The sequence below is a fragment of the Epinephelus lanceolatus genome, chromosome 11 (genome assembly GCF_041903045.1).
Source record: "Epinephelus lanceolatus isolate andai-2023 chromosome 11, ASM4190304v1, whole genome shotgun sequence".
NCBI lineage: Eukaryota > Metazoa > Chordata > Actinopteri > Perciformes > Serranidae > Epinephelus > Epinephelus lanceolatus.
The window spans coordinates 2,517,557-2,545,171 of record NC_135744.1 but is presented as its reverse complement, the minus strand read 5'-3'; the positions used below and the strand labels follow the sequence as shown (position 1 = coordinate 2,545,171).

General features: G+C 41.1%; 1 protein-coding gene across 2 annotated transcripts in view; it reads right to left on the bottom strand.

The window, feature by feature from the left end:
* The window catches only part of LOC117265132 (cell adhesion molecule DSCAM), a 338,323-nt gene that overhangs the window by 36,075 nt on the left and 274,633 nt on the right, over window positions 1-27,615 (bottom strand). For both annotated transcript variants that reach the window (XM_033639553.2, XM_033639556.2), the window contains exons 19-21: window positions 13,417-13,572; window positions 12,837-12,970; window positions 11,161-11,314 (exon numbers count right to left, since the gene is read on the bottom strand). In XM_033639553.2, coding sequence (XP_033495444.1) covers window positions 11,161-11,314; window positions 12,837-12,970; window positions 13,417-13,572 — 444 coding nt within the window. The remainder of the gene's footprint in view (window positions 1-11,160; window positions 11,315-12,836; window positions 12,971-13,416; window positions 13,573-27,615) is intronic.

Genomic DNA, 27,615 nt, shown 5'->3' with positions numbered 1-27,615 from the left:
TAACATGTAACAAAATAAACACCTAATGTATCTTTTTTCTGTCTGTTGGACTGTTGTAGGAGATGGTGGCATCTGATGGAAGCTGCCTTGGTCTGAGCTGTAGAAATAGTAGTCTTGTTATATGATCTATCCAAAAGGGTTTAGTTATATGTTGGGACTGTGTATGGAAATCTGAATCTAGATCACATATTCTTCTTAATCTTTGAAATTGACCCAATGGGATATTATTTTTGAGGTGAAAGGGATGAAAAGACCCATAATGCAATAAAGAATTACGGTCAGTGGGTTTTCTAAATAGTGTAGTATGTAATTTTTTGTCATCCCCTTTATAAATAGTTAAATCCAAGAAGTTAATATTTTCTCTAGAGTGTTTCGTAGACAATTTGATATTTTTATTTGTGTTATTGAGATAATGGTAAAAATCCATGAGGTCATTATGGCTGCCTTTATAAAGAAGAAAAATGTCATCAATAAATCTACAATACATTTTAACATTATCACTGTAAGGAGTCTTTTCATGATTAAAGACATATACCGACTCCCAGAGACCTAAATAAAGGCAGGCATATTCAGGGGCAAAGCTAGCTCCCATACTCAATCAATCAATCAATCAATTTTATTTATAAAGCCCAATATCACAAATCACAATTTGCCTCACAGGGCTTTACAGCATACGACATCCCTCTGTCCTTAAGACCCTCACAGCGGATAAGGAAAAACTCCCCCAAAAAAACCCCTTTAACGGGGAAAAAAAACGGTAGAAACCTCAGGAAGAGCAACTGAGGAGGGATCCCTCTTCCAGGACGGACAGAGGTGCAATAGATGTCGTACAGAACAGATCAGCATAATAAATTAACAGTAATCCATATGACACAATGAGACAGAGAGAGAGAGAGAGAGAGAGAGAGAGAGAGAGATGCAGGTAATGACAGTAGCTTACAACAACATTAATGAAAGTAATAATACTACTGGTTCCTTTACATTGTCTAAACAGTCTATCTTGGAACAAGAACACGTTATTTCTCAATATCCATTCGGTCAGCTCTACTATGAAGCCTGTAGGGGGCGTCAATCCATCTCTGTCAGATAGATAGTGATTGACAGCTCTCAGTCCATCAGAGTGATCAATGTTAGTATAAAGTGCCTCAACATCTAAAGTAACCATAAAGTCCCAGACAACATCATCAACCTGGCACAGTTTATTTAAAACATCATTAGTATCCCTCACATATGAAGGTAATTTATAAACATAAGGTTTTAAATAATAATCAATAAATTGTGAGGCTGGTTCAGTAAGAGTGCCATTCGCAGATACAATTGGTCTGCCAGGGGGGTTGTCTTTAGGTTCTTTATGCACTTTTGGTAACATGTAGAAAGTAGCAAGTCTTGGATGTTCACATGATAAGAAGCCATGTTCATAGGTGTTAATCCAACCACAGTCTTTGGCTCTATTTAAAAGAGCTGTGAGTTCCTCCTTCATATGCAGGAGAGGATTCAAACTAAGTTCAGTATAATACTGGGTGTTTTGTAGTTGGCGATTAGCTTCATGGATATATTTATCACAACACCACACCACCACAACTCCACCCTTATCAGCTCTTTTTATAATAATGTCTTTATTGTTCTGAAGTTCATTTAAAGCTGTACATTCAGGGTGGGTCAGATTATGTTTATGTGGGGGTGGGAGGCGTTCGTCAAACAGTTTTTAATATCATAGTCGACTTTTTTAGTCGCCACCAAGCTGGGGTTGTTGCTCAGAGGGAAAAATTGGGACTTGGGTTTAAAAGTCTTTTCCGAGGTAGAGGGAGGAGGCTGGGGAGTGTGGTCACCAGGTTGCCTCTGGGAATACCACACTTTGAGGTGTAAATTCCTATAGAATCTGAATAAATCGATTCTTGTATCAAAGTGGTTGGCATGATAAGTGGGGGCGAAGAATAAACCCTTAGACAGTACCTTGGTCTGATGTGTGGTCAGCTCTACGGGGGAGAGGTTGACTACTGTGCTTTGTGCGTCTGGGTCCCGCTCCGCAGACCCGTCCTGCGTAAAGGTCGCTCCGGTGGGGGACCTCTTTTTCTTCCGTCCTCTGCGCGTCTTGCGCGTGGGGGTCGTGCTTGTAGGCTTGGCCACTCGTCCTCCAAAAAAGAAGATGATCTGGTGGGCTGAGGAGGTGACGGTGTAGTGGGCTGGTGAAGCTAATCCTCACTGCTGGTCAGATTGAAGGAGACCCTTCTGTCACGTGCCAGGGGTTGAAAACGCTGGTGAGAGCGTGCGCGTCTGGGTCGCTTATCCCAGAGGTAGACCTGGTCACAGCTGTAGTCTTCTTCATCTCTCTTGAATTTTTGCAGTTTCATCTGCTTGATAGTAGTCTCAAGTTTCTTTAAATCACTGTTGAGTTTGTCTTCAAATGGGAGTTGTTGGGTGCTGTCCACATGAAGGATATGAAGCATATGAAGGAGGAACTCACAGCTCTTTTAAATAGAGCCAAAGATTGTGGTTGAATTAACACCTATGAACATGGCTTCTTATCATGTGAACATCCAAGACTTGCTACTTTCTACATGTTACCAAAAGTGCATAAAGAACCTAAAGACAACCTCCCTGGCAGACCAATTGTATCTGCGAATGGCACTCTTACTGAACCAGCCTCACAATTTATTGATTATCTTTAACTTATAAAGCTCTAAATGGTCAAGCTCCGTCATATCTTAGAGAGCTCATAGTGCCATATTATCCCACCAGAACACTGCGCTCTGAGAATGCAGGGTTACTCGTGGTCCCTAAAGTCTCCAAAAGTAGATCAGGAGCCAGAGCCTTCAGCTATCAGGCTCCTCTCCTGTGGAATCATCTTCCTGTTACGGTCCGGGAGGCAGACACCGTCTCCACATTTAAGACTAGACTTAAGACTTTCCTCTTTGATAAAGCTTATAGTTAGGGCCAGCTCTGGCTTGCCCTGTACCAGCCCCTAGTTAGGCTGACTTAGGCCTAGTCTGCCGGAGGACCCCCTATAATACACCGGGCTCCTTCTCACCTTCTCTGTCTCTCTCTGTCTCTCTCTCTCTCTGTCTCTGTCTCTCTCTCTCTCTGTCTCCCTCTCTCTCTGTCTCTGTCTCTCTCTCTCTCCCTCTCTCTCTCTCTCTCACTCACTCGTATTCTATTACTGCATCTTGCTAACTCAGCCATTCTGGATGTCACTAACTCGGCTTCTTCTCCAGAGCCTTTGTGCTCCACTGTCTCTCAGATTAACTCACATCGCAGCGGTGCCTGGATAGCGTGACGTGTGTGGTTGTGCTGCTGCCGTGGTCCTGCCAGATGCCTCCTGCTGCTGCTGCCATCATTAGTCATACTTCTACTGTTATTATACACATATGACTATTGTCACACATGTATACTGCCAGATATTAATACATACTTTCAACATATTGTACCACAGTAGCCAGAACTATAATATTATTACTTTCAATAATGTTGTTGTAAGCTACTGTCATTACCTGTCTCTCTCTCTCTCTCTCTCTCTCTCTCTCTCTCTCTGTCTCATTGTGTCATGCGGATTACTGTTAATTTATTATGCTGATCTGTTCTGTACGAAATCTATTGCACGTCTGTCCATCCTGGAAGAGGGATCCCTCCTCAGTTGCTCTTCCTGAGGTTTCTACCGTTTTTTTTCCCCGTTAAAGGGTTTTTTTTGGGGAGTTTTTCCTTATCCGCTGCGAGGGTCCAAAGGACAGAGGGATGTTGTATGCTGTAAAGCCCTGTGAGGCAAATTGTGATTTGTGATATTGGGCTTTATAAATAAAATTGATTGATTGATTGATTGATTGATTATTATTTAAAACCTTATGTTCATAAATTACCTTCATATGTGAGGGACACTAATGATGTTTTAAATAAACTGTGCCAGGTTGATGATGTTTTCTGGGACTTTATGGTTACTTTAGATGTTGAGGCACTTTATACTAACATTGATCACTCTGATGGACTGAGAGCTGTCAATCACTATCTATCTGACAGAGATGGATTAACGCCCCCTACAGGCTTCATAGTAGAGCTGACCGAATGGATATTGAGAAATAACGTGTTCTTGTTCCAAGATAGACTGTTTACACAATGTAAAGGAACCAATATGGGAGCTAGCTTTGCCCCTGAATATGCCTGCCTTTATTTAGGTCTCTGGGAGTCGGAATATGTCTTTAATCATGAAAAGAATCCTTACAGTGATAATGTTAAAATGTATTGTAGATTTATTGATGACATTTTTCTTCTTTATAAAGGCAGCCATAATGACCTCATGGATTTTTACCATTATCTCAATAACACAAATAAAAATATCAAATTGTCTACGAAACACTCTAGAGAAAATATTAACTTCTTGGATTTAACTATTTATAAAGGCGATGACAAAAAATTACATACTACACTATTTAGAAAACCCACTGACCATAATTCTGTATTGCATTATGGGTCTTTTCATCCCTTTCACCTCAAAAATAATATCCCATTGGCAGGGGCGGGGCTTCAGGGGGTGCTGGGAGGGCGGCACGCCCCCGGCCCGGACTTGTGCCCAGAGGAGCACGGAGTATGGGCACAGTCTGTTTAACATCACCCATCATGCAGATTTATACAGGGGTTATATAGGTTGCCCCAGTCAGGATTGAGTCATGGTTGCTAAAAACTTTACAAGACCAACTGACTTTAGTGATGTAGTAGGTGTAAAATATTGAATAAAATGTTGTGCTGCATGACTGGCTTTATTTTCACTCTCACATGTAACTTTATGACGCGCAAATTTACAAGTGGATCGCCGATATTGTCTCCAAGTGTATTTTGGGTAAAACTCGTCACCAACCGTCCACCAACGTCATCATCAGTCACTTGTCAACAGATTGCAAACTAGGTGGAGCATTTTTACGGACTAAGTTAACATGAGTGGCACTTCATATAAGCATAAAAGTGGAGCGGCAAAGCAAAAAGAAAAGGAAAAAAGAGAGCAAGGAAAAGCCAAGTTACAAAAACTGGACATGTATTTTGTTCGTTGTCCTGGAGATGAACCCGACTTTTTTGTTGGCAGCGATTCAGGTCCGCCAAAACTGCCAGCACAGCCAGGGAGCCAGGTTAATTACAGGTAGCAATTCTAACAATCACTATACACAATGTGTGAGTTAGTTGTAAACTGTTGGTGGTTGTAAATTGTAGTAGCCCAGCCGCCTAGCTTATATCCTCTTCTTTCTCTCTCGGCGGTATAGCGGTGATGTCAGGGACTCAGCAGTTGCTAGCTGCTCCAGGGTAGAGCCAGACCTGGTGCCTGACCAGCACCCCCCCCTCCTCACCCGCGCTGGACACTGTAAATGAAAGCAGCAGCAGGTCTCCTCCCACTACAGGTGACACGCAGACCTCGGATGATGAAAACCCTCCTCTGAAATGTTTTCCGACTGATCGGGCCAATTTTGCTGAAAACATCCAGGACGCCAACATTAAAAGATATATCCTTAAGATGGGCCCATGCAGACCCAAAGGTCCATTTCCCACTGATAACGACAATCGGTGTTTTTCGGAAAGTTATTACACCTCTACCACTAAAGTTGGGATGAAACTTCCCCGCAGCTGGATGTGCTATTCCCCCAAATTAGACTGCTGTTACTGTGAGCCTTGCTGGCTTTTTGCCAACCGAAATGCCCCGTACTACAACAATGCATGGGTAAACGAAATAAGAGACTGGAAACAACTTTCTGCCAAAGTTGAGAAGCATGAATCCACGCAAATACATCTTGGTGCATGGTCTACGAGCAGTGGAAACTCAACAGCACAATAGCCGCTGAAATGGAGAGGAATGTACGTAATGCAGCCTTGTTTTGGAGACAGGTCCTGGAGCGCATTGTAAATGTCACTTTTACTCTGGCTTCATGCAACCTGGCATTCAGGGGGCACAGGGAAGTTCTAGGTCAGGGAAATGCTGGCAACTTTTTGTCAATAATCGAGTTATTAGCTCGCTACGACCCTGTTTTGAAAGAGCTAATCAACCGACCAGAAGGGTCAGTGAAATACCTAAGTCACCAGATTCAAGATGAAATTATTTACATCCTGTCTCAACATGTGAAAGCTGACATAATTAATGAAATAAACAAAGCCCCGTTTTATTCCATTATCATGGACACAACGCAAGATGTGTCAAAGATAGACCAGCTGAGCCAGGTGTACTGTTACGTAACTGTTGTTAAGAATGACATGGATATTACAACAGATATACAGATGAAGTGTTTTTGGGTTTTGAAGCAACTGTGGGCTCATCAGCGTCAGAGCTTGAAAAACAAATCCTGGGCTCTATAGAGAAAAATGGAATAGATCTGTCAAAATGCCGCAGACAGGGCTATGATGGGGCCGCGAATTTGAGTGGTGCGTATTCAGGCGTACAGGCAAGAATAACAGAGAGGGAGCCCCTTGCCCGTTATGTTCATTGCGCTGCTCATAACCTCAACCTTGCTCTCAACGACTCTGTTAAAAATGTCCCTGGAGTGAAGCAGTTCTATGACACTGTAGAGAACCTGTACAACTTTTTTGGTCACAGTATCAAACGGTGGGTGCTCCTCAGTGAGTTAATGACGCCAGAGAGCAGAACTGTCACATTAAAACGCCTCTGTCCCACTCGCTGGTCATCTCGACATGATGCGCTTTTTGCGTTAAGGCACAGATATGGAGACATTATAAAAGCCCTCGTCAAAATATCCCTTACCAGTGACAAAAAAGAGGAGTGTAGTGAAGCAAGTGCGCTCAAGAATGCCATAAGCAAATTTTCTTTCATATTTTTGGTCAACATGCAAACCATGATTCTTGAGTGTATAAATGCTGCCTCACAGTTACTGCAAGCTAAGGACGCAGATATTCTGAAAGCATCTACTCTTCTGCAAAACGCCATCAGTGTTTTGATGGAGTTTAGGAGCAATTTGATGAGGCTAAGTCTGCCACTCTTGCTCTAGCTACAAAATGGGGAAGTCAAATGCAGTTTGAAGCAACCAGGGCCAGAAAAGTTAAGCGTCACTTTGATGAACTTTCTGAAGACAGCCGCCTCACTGACGCAGAGAGCAACTTTCGGGTGAACGTTTTCAATGCCTGTCTTGATATTATCATCCAGCCACTGTCCCAAAGATTCACCAGCTTAAATGGAACTGTGAATATGTTTGAGGCAATTCACCCCAACACCCTGCTGCAAGCAGGAGATGAGGAGTTACACCAAGCTGCCCGGCGGCTTAGTGAGCACTACAGTCGGGACATCGCCCCCAGCTTCCCTGGCCAGCTGCTTTGTTTTAGAACCTCTTTCAGGAACCAGATAACAAAGCAAAAGTCTGTTGCGGCTCTGGCAAAAATGCTCCTTGTCAACCACCCAGCAGTAACTTCTACATTCAGTGAGGTTTGCACCGCCCTCCTTTTATGTTTGACTCTTCCCGTCACCGTTGCAACCTCTGAGCTCTCATTCTCCAAGTTAAAACTCATTAAAAACCACTTGAGGAGCACAGTGGGACAGGAGAGACTGAGTGGACTTGCCATGTTGTCCACAGAGAATGAGAGAGCAAAGAAAATGGACATACAGAGCATCGTGGACGAGTTCGCGGAGCGCAAGGCTCGTCGTATGCCCTTCAAATAGTGGTGAGTAGGCCTATAGTACTTCATATTGAAATTGTGTTTGTGAACATGTGGGCCACTGTGCCAGTTTTACTAAACTTTATAGCTACTGATACAGGCTCTGAGTTGAAATAGTTAAAGTGGGTGTCAAAATGATGCGGTCGCTATCCGTGGTGCTGAACTGCTTTGAATCTGTGTTGTTTTATTATTAGTGACCATGTAGCCTAATGTTTTTGTTGTTCTCTTACTTTGTTATACTTCATGTCTGTTTGATGGACTTCAAAATGACATAGTCGCTCTCCGTGGTGCTGAAGCTCGTAAGCCCCGCTGTTGCGGGCATGTGTATGTTGTAAAATGATGTTATCATGAGCTTTATTATTTGGGTTTAAAGGGCCCGATCATTTGCCCCACCCCTGGCCCGGCTCTGATTTGTTCCGCTAGTGCCCATTGGGTCAGTTTCAAAGATTAAGAAGAATATGTGATCTAGATTCAGATTTCCATATACAGTCCCAACATATGACTAAACGTTTTTGCAAAGCAATATCACTTGATCAAACTTTCTCTAACATGACTGACAACAAAATAAGTGAATATGTATAATACGTGCTTGGATCGGATTGGTATTGGTATTGGCCAAAACTCAAGGCTGTAATATCGGTATTGGATCGGAAGTGAAAAAGCTGAATCGGGACATCCATAAATTTAATTTAATGTATAAAGCACCTCTGTGGTCATGTGCAATGGTATGGACACACTAGCACTTTAGTATGAATACTGCCACACTTTAAAAAAAAAAAAAAAATCAATCCATCTCAGCACAACTCCAACAAACATTCTGTACTGGTCTTTGCATTGTTGCAACCTCAATTTCCATACACACCCTTGACAGACTCCTTCCTAATTTAATGTAACTTTAATATAATTCATTTTTTTTACACCAACAGCTATTAATGTTCATATAAGCACTGCAGCACTTTATAACCTTACTCATTCATATCCATTCTCTCTATACAGCATAACAAGTATCATGAACAGGACTTTGCATTGCTGCAGTCTCATCTTCCATCTACACATTACTTACAGTCCCCCACTCAAACTCCTTTTTGCACTGTATTTTATATCATTGAATGTTTTGGTCTTGTCTTGTACTGTACATGCTTTTGACATTGTTGATGGATGAACCTGGGGTCACGTACAATGGGAACTGCCCATTGGTCCGACAGCCCATTGGTCCGACATCCCATTGTTCAGACAATATTAAACCCATTGTTCCAAAGTCCGTTTCGAAATCATCATGATGCCCTGTGGTTAAGGTCTGGTTAGGTTTAGGCACAAAAACCACTTGGTTAGGGTTAGGAAAAGATCATGGTGTGGGTTAAAATGAAAAAGAAAGTGACAAACACATAAGCTGTGAGCCTACTTCGCCTCAAGCCTTTCCCAGCTGACCCAGAGCCGGTCCCCGGTGCACCATCAAGGTAGAAATACGCCCGCCGGGAGCTGTTCAGCACCGCGGACCATCGGACTAATGGGATGTCGGACCAATGGGCTATCGGACCAATGACATGGATCCACGTGCAATGGGGTCATGTGCAATATGGTTACTGCACTCAAATTCAAAATATTGCTGCGAGTCGTGTCCGCCCCCCCCCCCCCTACAGATTCGAGGTTGCTGGACAGCGGCACACTGGAGACGGATTTGTTTGCCCACGGGCGGCTGCCGTGGCAGGGCCGCGTCGCCGCGTCCTTGATCATCAGTTTTCCAGCGGACCATTCGAGCAACGCTGCTGCCGGGATACAGCGGAGGAGGAGCCGCTGCTAATGCTATGTACCGGGACACTGCTAACGCTGCTGCCGGGATACAGCTGAGGAGGAGCCGGCTGCTAATGCTATGTACAGGGACACTGCTAATGCTGCTTGCAGTGCTGCTGTAGCTCAGTCGTAACTGTAACTGATGCTCAGACTGTACTGACTGTGTGACTGGTAGATGGCGGTGGGTGACGCAACAGGCCAAAACACAAATTCAAAACATAAATATGATTTGCGGACTGTAATATTCTGGCTGTACTATTGTTGTCGGTGAGATCAGTATGTTATATTAACATTATTCCTTAGTCTCTGTGACATATTAGGATGATTTTACGATTATTTGCTTTAGATTTTTTACATATAGCTCCTTTAATTGATTCAAAACACACCCAAAACACACATTAAACATGGCTTACTGTAATAGACAATTTCAAACACAAGTACACAAATCGGTCTTGATAACTATAACTCGCAGGATTTGCAGACAAAGCACTTGTCCACGTGTAGGCTCTGTGGCAATGCAGAGCCTACACAGTAGGTGTGGTGTTGATTCAAACTAGAAGTATAAATCCAGCTTTAGGGATACAGGCTCAGAGGCCATAGCCTGATGGTGTATTTCTCTTCATCTGAGCAGTGGAGCAGGGAAGGGGGGACATCCATCACCTAGACCTGAGACAGGATGTGAACATCCTGATAGGAGCTGTGGGTCCTGACTCCAGACATCATGGGGTTTATCAGCGCATGCAATCAGCTTATCAGCTCTCAGCAAGCATGTAAAGTGTTGACAGGGCCAAACACAGGGTCATTTACATTCAGCTGATCCTCCCCTTCCTGTCTTCTTACAAGGAGATACTAGGAAGAAGCCACTTCTTCACACACATAGGTGAAGTGAGTTGGGGTAAGGTGAAGCAGGATAATCCCCACCAAGGGATCCTGTTTGCATTCTAACTTCTAGTACAATGTGCTGAAGGGAGTTTTAAAATGTTACTAAAAAATGAAAATCTGACAAACTGCAATAACATGGTATAGTTTTCTGCCAAATGCTGCAATGTCCTCTGTCATTGTTATTATAGCACCTGTGTTTCAACATGAAGGAGTCCCAGAATCATGCATACCATCTTGCACATTATAGTCCTGTCAGGCATGTACTCTGGATGAGGACACCATCTGCCTATTTTTCAGGCTGACATTAACAGCTGGTATAGTGGTACCATGTGAGATTCCCATTCTTGCAACCTGGGTTTGATTCCTGGGCAGCATACATGTTTTGGGGGTGGCAGTGCCTCAGTCCATATGGACTTTGCTTGGGTCGCTGATTCAAGTCCCCATACAGACCAATTATCCAGTGTGGACTGGAAGCTGGAGAGGTGCCAGTTTGCCTCCTGAGCACTGTCAAGGTGCCCTTAGGCAAGGCACTGAACTCCCAAATTCTTGGGGCACCTGTCCAAGATAGCTCTGACATCTCTCCATTGAATGCATGCATAGGTCCTGTTTGTGCATGTGTGTGTATTTCGCTGTGTATATGACAGAGTGAAAAAATTGAATTTCCCCTTAAGGATTAATAAAATATTTTTTCTTCTTCTTCCTTTTCTTTTTCTAAACCTTTAGAAGGTTACTTCTTAGTTTTTTATTTACCACTAAATCAGGCAATCTACCTTGAGATTAAATGTGTAACACAGTACAAGGATTTCTGCTTCATTCAGCACTGACTGTCAAACTGTACTGAAGATCAGTTCCACCTACCCTCAGCCATGGGTTTAACAGTGATGATTTCACTGGCGTTTCCACGACCTGCAGCTGTGACAGCCACCACCCAGATACTATACTGACGGTTTCTGCTCAGGTTGGGAATGCGGTAGAAGAAGACATCTGGGGCTGCCTCAAACTCGCTGCTCACCTGGGTGAGGGAAGACATTCAGGATTGTCACAACTTGCTTCTGCAGATCAAACTATCATATTTCCCATTGACTTTAAACACTGACTTAAAGAGGCAACAGATAGCATCTTTTCCTAAATATATCATTATGAGAATAATGTGGGCTGCACAGGGTAGTGGCCACAGTAAAATCAGACTATCAGAGTTTACATAGGTTACTTAGTGGCTTTGTAATAAGCTTCTGACACCAGGGTCGAAATTTCGCGGAAGAAAATCTGCTTTACAGCAGGAAACGCGTCATGCATTGCGAAATTGGTCGGTCAGCCAATCAGGGACTGGAACGGGTCCTTATGAGGAGTTGGGCATGAGATTGAGTCGAGCTCCTGTGTCTGAGGAGGCAAAGACGAGCAAAAAGGAGAGTGATAAAAGAAGAGGAAAAACAAGAGTAAACCTCAGTCAGGCGTTCAAGAGATGGAGGGAGCTCCGTGACCAAAGAGGCTTCAAAACTGATGTCCAGCTAGCTTTCTTTTTAATGGATCAGTAAATAACATGGCTACATGTTAGCTAGACGAGAGAGGACTGTACTGTACTGGCTGCTAGTTAATTCCTAGCTGGCCAGCATCGCAAATCGCCGCAACCACTGGGTAGACTGGGTAGCGAGTTTTACGCCCAGCTAAGTGAACACTGAACTTTGTTTCCCATTCAACTTGAGCTCCAACCGGCCACATCGTTTCCATACGGTACTGTTTATTCTAGAATCGGGACTGTTTACATGTGCATATTGGTATAATTCCACTGTCTCTACTGTTGTTTGTACTGATACTGTACATATTGGTATAATTTACTGTGAGTTGTTTGTACTGGTACTGTGCATTCTGGTATAATTATTTGCATTACTATTTTTTCTTCAGATAAATCTGATAATTGTTGCTTGTTCTATTTACTCATTTATTTAGTAGAGTGTCCACACACCTTCTCAATCTACATATACAGAGAGGTATATTTGTCAATTTGGGCGTTGCAACAGTGTGACGCAACACCACTGACACTAGGTGGTGCCAAGCTAAAAAAAACCCGAATCCTATCGGTTGCCTCTTTAATGTTAAAGGATATGTCTGATGATATTCTGTATTTTTCTTATTTCTTAAAAAATCCTGTAACTACACCAAGACCAAGTAGAATATTTGCATTTTCTGAATAAATATGTGTAAGAGCTGGAAGCTGTTTGATGCGGCTGCTGTCAGCTGCAAGCTGCTGCTACAACAGCAATGTTACTAAAATCTTTTAGCACCACCTGGTGGTGACATTGTATCAGATGTCACATGCTCATTTAGCACCTCCACAACTCTGCTGAATTTGGTTACCATGGAACATTACATTAAAAAGACACAGCAGTTAATACGTTAGATGGTGGTGTATGACAGTCTTGTAATAAGAGTCGGCACAAGTCCTTCTATAAGTTACATTACCCAATGGCCCGTATGATCAGCTCATTTTAAATTCACCCAGTTCAAATCGCTGAATTGTTGATAGCTCTTCATACCGTTGGGTGTGGGTTGGAGCAGAAAACGGTGTATTTCCTGATGATGCCGTTGACTTTGAGAGGAGGAAGCCAGGACACAAACACCACTGAGTTTGATGCAGCTGCTGCCTTCACACCTGCCGGGGGCCCAGGGACTAAAAACAAAAGATTATCAAATATATACATTACTCACAATTAAGCTAATATGATTACTTAGGAGATTTTATGGTGCTTTTTACACATATTATAAAGCAAGACACAGAATGCCAAATGTCATATTGTACAGGACTCCCTGATACATGTAAGAGTTACAGCTCCTCACTTAATAAACATATTCAAGACCCTGCTGCTCCCTTGCCTCAGTTTTACTACAGGGCTTCATTCACTGCTGCAAAATTTCCCCATTTTGGCAAAACTGGCATCTGCCATTTAATGTTAAGATCAGACAGACTGTAAATTCTTGAAGCCCTACAGCAGTGAGTCAACCCTACACTTCAGCACATCTGTAAATCAACATGAGTGAGACGCGCTAGCCTTAACAAGTGCATTGTGACTGTGGCCCTTGTGACTTGATTTGGAGAGATGACCTAACTTCCCTTACCGTCCTCCTTGGTGCGGGTGTAAATCTGTTCACTGCGGACACCGTCTCCAGCTCTGGTGAAGGCCAACACCTGAATGCTATAGTTGGTGTACTTCTCTAGTCCATCCAGCTCCAGAGAGGGCTTAGAGGTCGTCACATTCCTGATCTCCCCGAGCTCTGATGGACAGGAAACAGGATAGGAAAGAGTGGGGGAATAAAGTTAAATTGAATGCGGATACCTCAGGTAAAAGGCTGGATCTAATGCAGGTTTCTTATTGCTAATAAAGCCAGTGATATGATAAGCTGCAACTGGTCCAGACATGTGAATAATATATTATATAGAAAGTTGCATACATAAAAGTAGATGTAAGGCCCAAGAGTGTCATAGCACAGCCCTGGATATGATATCATATTCAGTCACAAAGTTTGACAAACCCTGCATCCAAGGTATGCTGCAGTGGGTGGACTAGACTGGTAACCTGCTACCCTATTAATTACTGATGTCTCTCTCTCGTGTCCATATCACTGTTTAACAATGTTTCATTCCTCCTCCTTTCTCTCTTTTTTACTTCTCTCCAGAAATCCTTGAGACATTGGTTCTTCTCTGGATTTTAATGAGCAATTGAAAGCTTGGAATTCCTATCACACTTCCAGGACTGCAGACAATTTATCGTACAGTAAATGCATTTATGCGTGACTGTATGTGAATGAATGGCAGCAGGGGGGAGAAAGAGACCAATCTTAGGGCTTTTTCTAGCATTTACAGCGTCTCCATACTTTGTGTTACAGACTCCATTCCAACTCTCAAATGTTGCCACAGGTCTCATCTATTCACTCATGTTTTCATCTTTTTCATATCTTTTACCGTTTTTCATCTGTGCCTCTCAAAGTACCATGAGCAAAAGTGGAGAAATTCTCAGTTTACAATGGGTGTGTATTGCACGGAATGCTGTGAGCTAGAGTGGAGAGGGCTCTAAAAATCGTCTAAAACTTTTGTCTTTAACTCGCTGCCATGGCCACAATTTTCATTGTACAGATACAATTTATACCACAAAACGTAGGAAAATTTGTCCTGCTCACAGATATGTTGACATGGAATCTCTCACACATACACATTTTTGCTGAGTGGCTCCAAAGCGAAGGGAGCGCTGATTTTTTTCTCATTCACTCCCATGTAAACTCAGAGGAGAAATTTCTGGAAACAGCTGGGGTGCAACACATTTTAAACTCGCTCCCCTGACCACATTTTTGACTCGAGAAATATAAAACGCGACACGTGCGTTCACGAGACGTGGCTGTCTCTCAAAATCACTTTATTTTCTTGCTTGGACCAATGGTTTGGGTATGCGAAGCATTTGTTCGAGGAGTTAAATCCCTTTATAAACAGCCTTTGGTGATCTGCTCTCCTGACGTGTCTGTGTCTGCCACAGGTACGGGCAAGTCATTAATCGCCATGACAACGGCTGCACACACAGACACAGCCACAGGGCTCTCTGGTCTGTGTGTCTCACAGTCTTTAAAGGACAGATTACAGCAGCAGAAACTTCATTTGAAACAGAACACACACATTATTAACCCCTAAAGTGCCAAAATGGGCTCTCTAGCGCCACATAGGTGCACTAAACTGGCCACTGCAGCCCGTAGGAATGTCGTATCAAGATCAAACCAAAACTGGTGTGTTTGACTTACAAATCACGCGTTGACACCCATGACCTAATTCCAACAGGAAGTGAGCTACTTGACCTTTCAAAGTAAGATTTCACCTCAAGCGTGCTCTTAAAAAAACACATCTCCTCCTACACCGTTTATTTTATCGGCTTTAAAGACGCACACATGACAGCTCAACTGCTGCTAAACAGATCTTCTGTATAACTTTATCTCTCTCATCATCACATTTTTTTCATGATTGGACCAACGGTTTGGGAATGGGAAGAACTTGTTCGAGGAGTTAAATCTCCACTACAACAGATCTCTCTCTGTGTTCTGTCTGTCTCTCTCTGCTCTTCTCCATGGCAACCGCTGTCACACACAAACACAAACAGAAACATGATGTGTGTGTGTGTCTAAATCTTACATGCAGATATGACAGGGGCAGAATCTCCATTTTGACCCTTTAGGTGCCAGAGTTTATTGAGCAAAAAAAAATTCCATTTTCATTTCCACATTTCAAAAGGCTGTGGCTTGAAAGTGGTGAGACATAAAGGCATACTGTAAATGACAAAACTATTCATCATGACCCAAGGTTTGTCCTGGGAGTAAATTAACTCATCTAATTTGCATATTGTTACATCACTAGGCGGTGGCCATATTGGATTTCATGAATCTCAGTAAAACAGCATTTTGAACATATTTGCACAGTAGATTTATTTTGTTTTGTGCTGTTTTTATCGTCTCATCCTCAAAATAAAGGAAGAGGAATCTGATGGAAGGAAATTAACTCATCTAATTTGCATATTGTAGCGTCGCTAGGCTGCGGCCATATTGGATTTCATAAATCTCAGTAAAACATTCAAATATTCTAATCATTCAAACTTTATTTTATTAAAGGCAGCTATTCAGTGTGGCATCAGCTTTTCAACAAACTTTCAAACATTCAAACTTCACTGGATTCAAGACAGCATTGCAGCGTGGCTTCAGCTTGCAGCATTCACACCCGCAATTTCTTCAGAAATTGCTTCTCTAGTTGGGTGTGAATGCTGCAAGCATTCACAACCTATGTTCTTCTACTACCAAAATTCTTTATTTTTCTTCTTCTTATTATTATTCTTCCACCGCGTTTTTCAACATCAATTATCTTCAACATACTTCAACCGATTCAAACCATTCAAACTTCTTCAGATTCAGCTTCATTAGGACATTATCGGAAACTTTCAAATTTTTCCAAAACCTTCATATTTTCCCAGGAATTCAACGTTAAAATTCCGACTTCTATTAAAGCGGATGGAGCAAAAACGGTTGGACCGCTACTAGTTCTACAAACTTCAACCGATTAAAACCGTTCAAACATGAAAACGTTCACGGACATTCACGGATGTATTCACTTTTTTCCTAATATTCATACTTTCCCAGATATTTCCGATTTTTCCCAAATCCTTTTCCCATTGGGAATGCATTACGGAATCCTCAAAAATCTAAAAATTTCACCTTTTTTCAAACTGTGACTACCCATTCATACTTTCAGCTAGAAACTCCATTCAAAATGGAAAATATTCATCATTTTGCTGACATTTTACATATGATTCAACTTTTCAATCCCATTCAAACTTTCAAAAATATTCAGCGTTTTCTGAAACTTTGTTATAATGGAAGTCAATGAGAAAATCCTTCAAACTCACTCATCTTCACCCACACATCACGAATTCATACATTGACGTAGAAACTCCATTCCAACTCTCAAATGTTGACGCTGTTGTCAACTTTCAGGAACTAATTCAAATTTTCAATATCTCTTTTAATTTTTCTACAAAGTCAGTTTAAAATACATGAAGTTTTCAGCCCTTCTCAGACTTTATAATGGGTGTGTATTGGTGAGCTAGAGTGAGTGATGTCATCACTAGAGTGAAGAGCAGCTGAAAATTAATTAAGAAATTTTCTCTTCAACTCGCTCATACGGCCACAATTTTCACTGTACTTACACAATTTATACCACAAAACATAGGAAAATTTGTCCTGCTCACAGAAATGTTGACATGGAATCTGTCACACATACACATTTTTGCTGAGCGGCTCCAAAGCGAAGGGAGCGCCGATTTTTTTCTCATTCACTCCCATGTAATCTGAGAGGAGAAATTTCTGGAAACAGCTGAGGTGCAACACATTTGTAACTCGCTCTGGTGACCCCATTTTGGACTCGAGAAATATAAAACACGACACGTACGTTCACGAGAAGTGGCTGTCTCTCACCATCACTTTATTTTCATGATGGGACCAACGCTTTGGGTATGCGAAGAATTTGTTCGAGGAGTTAAATCTCCTCTAAAAGAGCTCTCTTCTCTGTGTTCTGTCTGTTCTGTTATTACCATGACAACCGCTGTGCCACACAAACTCACAGAAACATGATGTGTGTGTGTGTCTACATCTTACATGCAGACATGACAGGGGCACAATCTCCATTTTAACCCTTTAGTTGCCAGAGTTATTTGAGGAAAATATTCATTTCAACATTTCAAAAGGCTTTCGCATGAAAGTGGTGAGAGATAAAGGCATACTGTAAATGAGAAAACTATTCATCATGACCCAAAGTTTGTGATGGGAGTAAATTAACTCATCTAATTTGCATATCGTGGCGTCACTAGGCGGCGGCCATATTGGATTTCATAAATCTCAGTAAAACAGCATTTTGAACATGTTTACACAGTACATTTCTTTTGTTTTGTGCTGTTTTTGTCGTCTCATCCTCAAAATAAAGGAAGAGGAATCTGATGGGAGTAAATTAACTCATCTGATTTGCATATTGTGGCGTCACTAGGCGGCGGCCATATTGGATTTCATAAATCTCAGTAAAACATTCAAATATTCTAATCATTCAAACTTTATTTTATTAAAGGCAGCTATTCAGTGTGGCATCAGCTTTTCAACAAACTTTCAAACATTCAAACTTCACTGGATTCAAGACAGCATTGCAGCGTGGCTTCAGCTTGCAGCATTCACACCTGCAATTTCTTCAGAAAATGCTTCTCTAGTTATTATTATTCTTTCTCCCGCCGCCTCTTTGAACTGGAATTTGACCCCCTAAACATGCTCAAAAACTCACCAAAATTGGCACGCACATCAGAACAGGTGAAAAATTTTAGAAAATCATGACATTAACCCCTAAAGTGCCAAAATGGGCTCTCTAGCGCCACCTAGGCACACAAAAATGGCCGCCACAGCCTGTAGGAACGTCGTCGAAACATGAAACCAAAAGTGGCGTGTTCGTCTCATGAAGACCTAAAAATCACGCGCTGACACCCCTGACCTAAATCCAACAGGAAGTGAGCTATTTGCCCTTTCAAAGTAAGATTTTGCCTTAAAACTGCCTTTCCTAAAAAATCTTCTTCTCATACACCGCTTATCCAATCGGCTTCAAACTTGCACAGATGACAGATCAACTCGTTCTAATCAAAAGTTATTCGTAACTTTTTCATTACTCGCTTAGTTTGGATTTTATGGCCTCCATAAGGTGAGATGTCAGAAAAACGTCCTGGCGATCCTCGAAAGCTGTCCCATAGGAAATGAATGGCAGCAGGGGGGAGAAAGAGACCAATCTTAGAGCTTTTTCTAGCATTTACAGCGTCTCCATACTTTGTGCTACAGACTCCATTCCAACTCTCAAATGTTGCCACAGGTCTCATCTATTCACTCATGTTTTCATCTTTTTCATATCTTTTACCGTTTTTCATCTGTGCCTCTCAAAGTACCATGAGCAAAAGTGGAGAAATTCTCAGTTTACAATGGGTGTGTATTGCACGGAATGCTGTGAGCTAGAGTGGAGAGGGCTCTAAAAATCGTCTAAAACTTTTGTCTTTAACTCGCTGCCATGGCCACAATTTTCACTGTACACACACAATTTATACCACAAAACGTAGGAAAATTTGTCCAGCTCACAGATATGTTGACATGAAATCTCTCACACGTACACATTTTTGCTGAGTGGCTCCAAAGCGAAGGGAGCGCTGATTTTTTTCTCATTCACTCCCATGTAAACTCAGAGGAGAAATTTCTGGAAACAGCTGGGGTGCAACACATTTTAAACTCGCTCCCCTGACCACATTTTTGACTCGAGAAATATAAAACGCGACACGTGCGTTCACGAGACGTGGCTGTCTCTCAAAATCACTTTATTTTCTTGCTTGGACCAACGGTTTGGGTATGCGAAGCATTTGTTCGAGGAGTTAAATCCCTTTATAAACAGCCTTTGGTGATCTGCTCTCCTGACGTGTCTGTGTCTGCCACAGGTACGGGCAAGTCATTAATCGCCATGACAACGGCTGCACACACAGACACAGCCACAGGGCTCTCTGGTCTGTGTGTCTCACAATCTTTAAAGGACAGATTACAGCAGCAGAAACTTCATTTGAAACAGAACACACACATTATTAACCCCTAAAGTGCCAAAATGGGCTCTCTAGCGCCACATAGGTGCACTAAACTGGCCACTGCAGCCCGTAGGAATGTCGTATCAAGATCAAACCAAAACTGGTGTGTTTGACTTACAAATCACGCGTTGACACCCATGACCTAATTCCAACAGGAAGTGAGCTACTTGACCTTTCAAAGTAAGATTTCACCTCAAACGTGCTCTTAAAAAAACACATCTCCTCCTACACCATTTATTTTATCGGCTTTAAAGACGCACACATGACAGCTCAACTGCTGCTAAACAGATCTTCTGTATAACTTTATCTCTCTCATCATCACATTTTTTTCATGATTGGACCAACGGTTTGGGAATGGGAAGAACTTGTTCGAGGAGTTAAATCTCCACTACAACAGATCTCTCTCTGTGTTCTGTCTGTCTCTCTCTGCTCTTCTCCATGGCAACCGATGTCACAGACAAACTCACAGAAACATGATGTGTGTGTGTGTCTAAATCTTACATGCAGATATGACAGGGGCAGAATCTCCATTTTGATCCTTTAGATGCCAGAGTTTATTGAGCAAAAAAAAATTCCATTTTCATTTCCACATTTCAAAAGGCTGTGGCTTGAAAGTGGTGAGACATAAAGGCATACTGTAAATGACAAAACTATTCATCATGACCCAAGGTTTGTCCTGGGAGTAAATTAACTCATCTAATTTGCATATTGTTACGTCACTAGGCGGCGGCCTTATTGGATTTCATACATCTCAGTAAAACAACATTTTGAACATATTTACACAGTAAATTTCTTTTGTTTTGTGTTGTTTTTGCTGTCGCTTCCTCAAAATAAAGGACAAGGAATCTGATGGGAATAAATTCACTCATCTAATTTGCATATCGTGACATCACTTATCCATACCTACAGCTACAAAAAGCATTCAAACATCAAAACGTTCAGCTCTGTAAGGATTTTCTGATGTTTGTGGCAACATGTTTGATATTTCTAAATAATTCACAGTGACGACATAAGCTGGGGGCCAAAACGGGCGCGAGTGCGAGGTCCCGCCAAACGCTGCTTGCAGCTTTAATTATTATTATTCTTTCTCCCGCTTCTTTGAACCGCAATTTGAACCCCTAAACATGCTCAAAAACTCACCAAAATTGGCACGCATGTCAGGACTGGTGAAAAATTTTAAAAAATGAAAAAAATTAATCCGAAAAGTGCCAAAATGGCCTCTCTAGCGCCACCTAGGAGTCTAGGCACACTAAAATGGCCGCTGTGGCTTGTAGGAATCACGTAGAAAGATGAAACCAAAACTGTCTTATTCGTTTCATTAAGACCTACAAATCACGCACCACAACCTCTGACCTAAACCCAACAGGAAGTCAGCTATTTCCCTTTTTTTTTTAAAAATTCCTTAAAAAATCAACTTGTCCTAGACCGTTTATCGTATCGGCTTCAAACTCGCACACATGACAGATCAACTCGTCCTAATCAGATCTTCTGTATAACTTTGTCATTACTCGAATGGTTTGGATTTAATGGCGTCTTACAGGTGATGTCTTACAAAACCTCCTGACGATTTTTGTGCCACCTCGACACCCTAAAATGCCCGGTGTGACCGGTAGGAGTGCCGTAGAAAAACCAAACCTACACTGGCTCGTTCGTCTCATCAAGACCTACAAATCACGCACTGTAACTACTGACCTAACTCCAACAGGAAGTGCGGTAATGCCCTTTCAATGTAAGATGACGTTTTTCACAAATTCTGTCTCTCAAAAAATATTTGCTCCTACACCGTTTATCATAACGGCTTCAAACTCGGACACATTACAGCTCTACCCCTGGTGAACATTACTTGTGAAGGACTTTGTCATTACTGGAACGGTTTGGATTTTTTTGCCATGTTTAAGGTGACATGTCACAAAACCTCTTGACAATTTTTGTGCCATATAGACACAGTAAAATGGCTGCTGCAGCCTGTACGAATGCTGTAGAAAAATCAAACCAAAACTGGCTTCTTCATTTCCTCGAGATCTACAAATCACTCATTGACACCACTGACCTAAAAACAACAGGAAATGAGCTAGTGCCTCTGGAAGGTGACATGTCACAAAACCTCTTGACAATTTTTGCACCACCTAGACACACTAAAATAGTCGCTGCGGCTTGTAGGAATGACCTAGAAAGATCAAACCAAAACTGTCTTGTTCTTCTCATCAAGACCTACAAATCACACGCTCGCCTCTGACCTAAACCCAACAGGAAGTGAGCTATTTGCCCTTTCAAAGTAAGATTTTGCCTCAAAAATGCTCTTTCTTCAAAATCCTTAAAAAAACAAATCCTCCTACACCGTTTGAATGAATTATGATTTACCTTCTATATAATAAATGTTGGATGGATTTTTTTTATTTATCACAGTCTGTGATATGTGAATGATAAATAACAGCACCATTTTTGATGCATTATTATTTTTTGGGGCAGTTTCAATTTTTCAACAAAACTGACACCTTTCCCATTCAGGACTTTTTTTTGTCTTTGTTGAAAAACAACCATAAAAATATTAAATATTAATAGTTTTTTCTACTTTTTTTTTTTTTTTGCTTAAATCTTTCAACCAAGTCGTACTCAAATTATACATACCAAATATTCATTGTGGGTGTATGTATAAGAGAGAGAGAGAGAGAGAGAGAGAGAGGAGAAAACAGTAATGTAACCTTGCAGCAACCTGCAGCTCATAATTTGCAATTTTTAGCTACACAGTTACACACACACACACACACACACACACAATATTTTTTTAGTAGTTATATAGCCACAGCCCCCAGACATCCATATCAACACTAACATAGCATTTATTTTATTTTATTTGCAACAATGTCTTGCAAACCTCAATATGATTATAATATGATTATTGTCCCATAAGTATACTATCAGATATTAATATATACTTATCATATTGTACCACAATAGTCAGAATTATAATTATAATATTATTACTTTCATTAATGTTGTTGTAAGCTATTAACATTATCTTCTGTCCTGCATCTCTCTCTTGCTTGTCTCATTGTGTCATACATATTACCGTTAATGTATTATGTTGATCTGTTCTGTACGTCATCTATTGCACATCTGTCGTCCTGGAAGAGAGATCCCTCCTCAGTTGCTCTTCCTGAGGTTTCTACTGTTTTTTCCCCTGTTAAAGGGAGTTTTTTCTTATCTGCTGCGAGGGTCCAAAGGACAGAGGGATGTTGTATGCTGTAAAGCCCTGCGAGGCAAACTGTGATTTGTGATATTGGGCTTTATACATAAAATTGATTGACTGATTGATGTCATCAGTACTTTGGTTTTCAGAAGCCATCAAAGTTCTACTCCCAAGTCATGGGTTCATCGTCAAAAATGACCTTGCGTTCTATTGATACTGCTTGTTTTATCGACATTTGGACTGTTATGGAGAGGCTAATTCACATTGTCTACGTGAGCTGGAGGCCGGCAGTGAGAGGCCGAGGTCCCACCCAATGCTGCTTGCAGCTTTAATTTTAAATGCGATGCGGTTCAGAAAACAGTTATGTGCTCTTTTCTGCATGTGCATAAAATGGCTACTAAATTTGCAATATGTGGTGACACGTGTTGGGTAGTTTGTGAAGTGTGGCATAAGGGTGACATGTTACATCTGTGGAACAGATAATTCAATATGCCTTAGAGCAGACTTATTAAACAAATTTTCTTTTGGGATATTTCAAAAATGTTTGGTAGTGTTGGTCTTCAGTATATAGAAATAAATGATCTTCCAGAGTTAGTCAAACAATATAATACTATTTGAATATTATAAACAGAAATGGTCTGTAGAAAATATGTGCAAACCAAAAGTGAGGATGTATCATCTAACTGACCTATGGCTATGTCCCGCCCTCAAACGCAATGAGCCAATCACAGTGCGTACAGCCATTCCCATACACTCGGACATTCTCTGCCCGGATGTTCATTGAAATGCATTACAGAAAGTCAGTTTTGTTCGGTTTTATGAACTTTTTCGGAGATTTGAAGTTTAAAAATGGTCAAACAGTGTGCATGGGGTACATGCAACTCCGACACAAGGTATCCTGAGAGGCTGGGTGACGTGGTGTACTTTTTACACTTCAAACCACATCTCAACCGAGAAAAGTGTATTTTTTGGATAAAGTTGTGTGGGAACGTTAGACCACAATATCAACTCAACGTGAATAAGATTCACAATGATGTCAACATCTGTTTTAAGGTAAGTCAACATTGTGTTTGAGGCAACATATTGTCACTTTGCTGGAAAGAAATATAAAGTTATCTTTATCTCTTGCCAATTATAGACCTGTCTCAAATTTAGCTTTTTTATCGAAAATCTTTGAGAAAGTGGTCTCCAACCAACTTTTAAAATTTCTGTCATTGAATGATTTATTTGAGCCACTGCAGTCTGCTTTCCATGCTAACCATTCTACAGACACAGCACTTACAAAAGTGGTGAATGACTTATTATTGGTGTTAGATCCAGATTCAACATCTGTTCTACTGTTGTTGGACCTCAGCGCCTCATTTGATACTGTGGACCACTGTATACTTTTGGACAGGCTTGAGAATTATTTTGGCATCTCCGGTCAGGTGCTTAATTGGTTGAGATCTTACCTGTCAGAGATATCTCAATGTGTTCTTTATAACAACATGTTATCTGATTCTTGTTCTGTTAAGCACGGGGTCCCACAGGGCTCTGTCCTGGGTCCACTGTTGTTTTCAATGTACCTGGCACCACTAGGTCAGATCATGCGCTCTTTTGGGATTGTTTTTCATTGCTATGCTGATGATTTGCAATTATATATGCCAGTCATTGCAGGAAATGGGTGTTTGGCTGCTGTGAGGTCCTGGCTATCAACAAACTTTCTGCTACTTAACTCAGCTAAGACTGAGATGATAGCTATTGGACCATCAAAATTTAGTCACCAGTTTGATCATTTCACCCTGTCTCTTGATGACTGTGTCATTCATTGCAAGGACAAGGTAAAGAACCTTGCTGTACTTTTTGATCAGACCCTTTCATTTGAGTTGCATGTAAAAGAGGTGACACAAGTGGCCTTCTTTCACCTCAGAAAAGTTGCACAGATCAGATCAGTCCTTTCAGTAAAAGATGCTGAGACTCTTATTCATGCATTTGTGACATCCAGGTTGGATAGTATTCCTCTTGACATCAGGCCTGCTCGATTGAGGTTTTTAAAGCAAAGTTAAAGACCCACTTGTTTACTGTTGCATTTGAGTGATGGGGGGTTTGCTCCTTCTGTGATGTCTTGTTTTAGGTGTGTGTTGTGTTTCTATCATTGTGTGTGTGTGTTTATTTTTGAAACTGTTTTACGTTGTCTCTATTTGTACTTGTACTTGTTTTAATTGACCTGCACAGCACTTTGACTGAAAGTGCTTTATAAATAAATGTATTATTATTATTATTATTTAACATCTCTAGCTAACAGTAGCTAAAGTTAGCCTAACATTAGCTCCTAGCTGCATTGCTCATCATGTCACCTTGTTTGCTGGGAGTTAGCCTGTTTTGTTCTAGTTTTCATTGTTAGCTGTTGTCCATAGGGCTCTAGTTAAGCTAATGTTAACTTCTGCATCTCTCTCTCTCTCTGTCTCTCTCTCTCTCTCTCTCTCTCTGTCTCTCTCTGTCTCATTGTGTCATGCGGATTACTGTTAATTTATTATGCTGATCTGTTCTGTACGACATCTATTGCACGTCTGTCCGTCCTGGAAGAGGGATCCCTCCTCACTTGCTCTTCCTGAGGTTTCTACTGTTTTTTTTCCCCGTTAAAGGGTTTTTTTTGGGGAGTTTTTCCTTATCTGCTGCGAGGGTCATAAGGACAGAGGGATGTCGTATGCTGTAAAGCCCTGTGAGGCAAATTGTGATTTGTGATATTGGGCTTTATAAATAAAATTGATTGATTGATTGATGGAGCTTAGCTTCATTAATTTATCTGTAATTGCAGAGATAACAAAGGTTTGCAAACATTATGCTGAATGATTCAGTGTAAATACTGTAGCACCAAACTAACGGAGACACACTGTTGGTAAAGATGGTAAAAAGGCCGTTATCCTTTTCTCATATTCTGAGCCAAAAACCTTAACTTCAGTGGCACTTTAACTTGTTGTCTTTGATGGCGACGGCAACGAGATACGGTTCACAAACGTACACTGTGACCTGTAAATTTTAGCTTGTAATTTAAGCTTTTCATCAACCTTCTCAACAATAAAATAATGAATAGATCCCTCCAATGCATAGTTTAGGCCCTTTTGGTTACTTCTCAATGACATCTGATCGTTATGTCCCCAAAAATCATCAATTGCCTCCCGCGAAATGCCGTGTACTGTGACACCTGCCATAGCGCCGGTCACTGAATGTTGATAGATTGTCTGAGTGAGTGGAGGGGGGCGTGGCTTAGCCATAGGTGGTCAGAGGTCTGTCTGTGCCCAGTTGAGATGTGGTATCCTGCCTCTGGAAGTGAAGATCAGATGCTTTCATTCAATTTCATAGAAGAATAGAAATGTCACCTGTGTGACCTGGGAGAGATTGAAAATGAAATACACTTTTTGTTCTACTGTCCATGTTATCACAGTCACAGATAAAAGCTTTTCCTTAAAATTTCTGCAGAGTGTGCTGATTTGTTTCCATGTCTGATGAATATAGACTTGAGTTTCTTTTTACAGACAAAGTGTTTCAGTTGGCACAGTTTGTGTCAAATGCTCACCAACTGAGTATGATAGCACTTTATGTTTGACATTTGAAAGATATGGGTTGAACCATTATGTTATTGCTCTTGTTTATAATGTTTTGCAGTGCCATGTAAGCCCTGGGCATTTTTTGGTGTATAACACATGAAAAATCTGAATCTGAATCTGTAGACATGAAAGTCCACTGACAAAGCGGCAGTATGTAATGACTTGGGATGAGGGAGCACGTTGGATATCCAGTCAGACTGTCGAAAAAAAAAGAAAAAAAAAAAAGAAAACATTTTAAAATCTCATACCATCAAAAATGTAAATTTGTAGCTTGATAGGTTTGGTATGTTGTCTTGCTTACGAATCTCCAATTGTTGTAAATTGCGTCTGTGTTGTTTCTTTACCTACATTTTTTTAATCTTAAGTCTTTTTTTGCTCTATTTCATGACAAAGAATCACAGATTTAAACGATGAACAATGCTCCAGTTGAGCGTCTCCTTTGACATATGACTGACAGTCATTACTCTAATTGGAGCTGACAGGAGGTGGCTTCTCTACATCTGTGTAGTGTTGCACAGTGCAAGACTACTACAGATTAACCTTTACAATGCTCATTCCAAGTGACAAAGAAAAAATAATTTTATGTACAGTGCAAATTCCAACCAGCAGCGGATAGAATAGAATATAAACTGAGTTATCTGTTATCACGGCTTCTGTTGAAGCTTAGTAGAGCTCAGTAGAATTATACTTTATTTAGAATAAACAAATGCAATATTTCTTCTTTTACTCACATTTACATGACTGCAAGAAGCATACCTGGATGCATAAAGGTACATACATCGCAGGCCATTCACATGAAATGATTCTCCCTCTCCCTCTGCTGGTCACTGACATTACATGCTTTCAAGAGGCTTTATTGTCAGTTCTACAGAAAATTGAAATGTTTCACTCTGAATTTACCCATGGTGCAGACGGTGCAAAAGGATAAGTATGAATAAGGAAGTCAAAGAGAATAGAAGAGGTAATACAAGAATAAAAATAAATAAGAGCAATAAGTATTGCAAAGATGTAAATGCAATATAAATGGTAATTCATATTTATAATTTCATACTGATGAACTGCTCTTATCTGTGATTTATGCGTGCAGACAGGATAATGAACAGTTTAATTGCAGAAGATACTTGTTAAGTGTGGAGAGTTGATCGTTATAATATCATACAATGTAAGTCATAGCATTGACCTCCAGGCTGTTACCAGGCAAACTAGTCCTGGCTGTCAGGTCTGCAGCGTTCATTTTCAATAGGCAGGCCAACATGATGTGACAGTGCAGGGGTCAAAGGTAATCATGCTGTCACAACCAATCCCACTGACACAAACCCGGCATGTGACAATGGCATGGCACACTTTCTGACATAAACAGGACCAT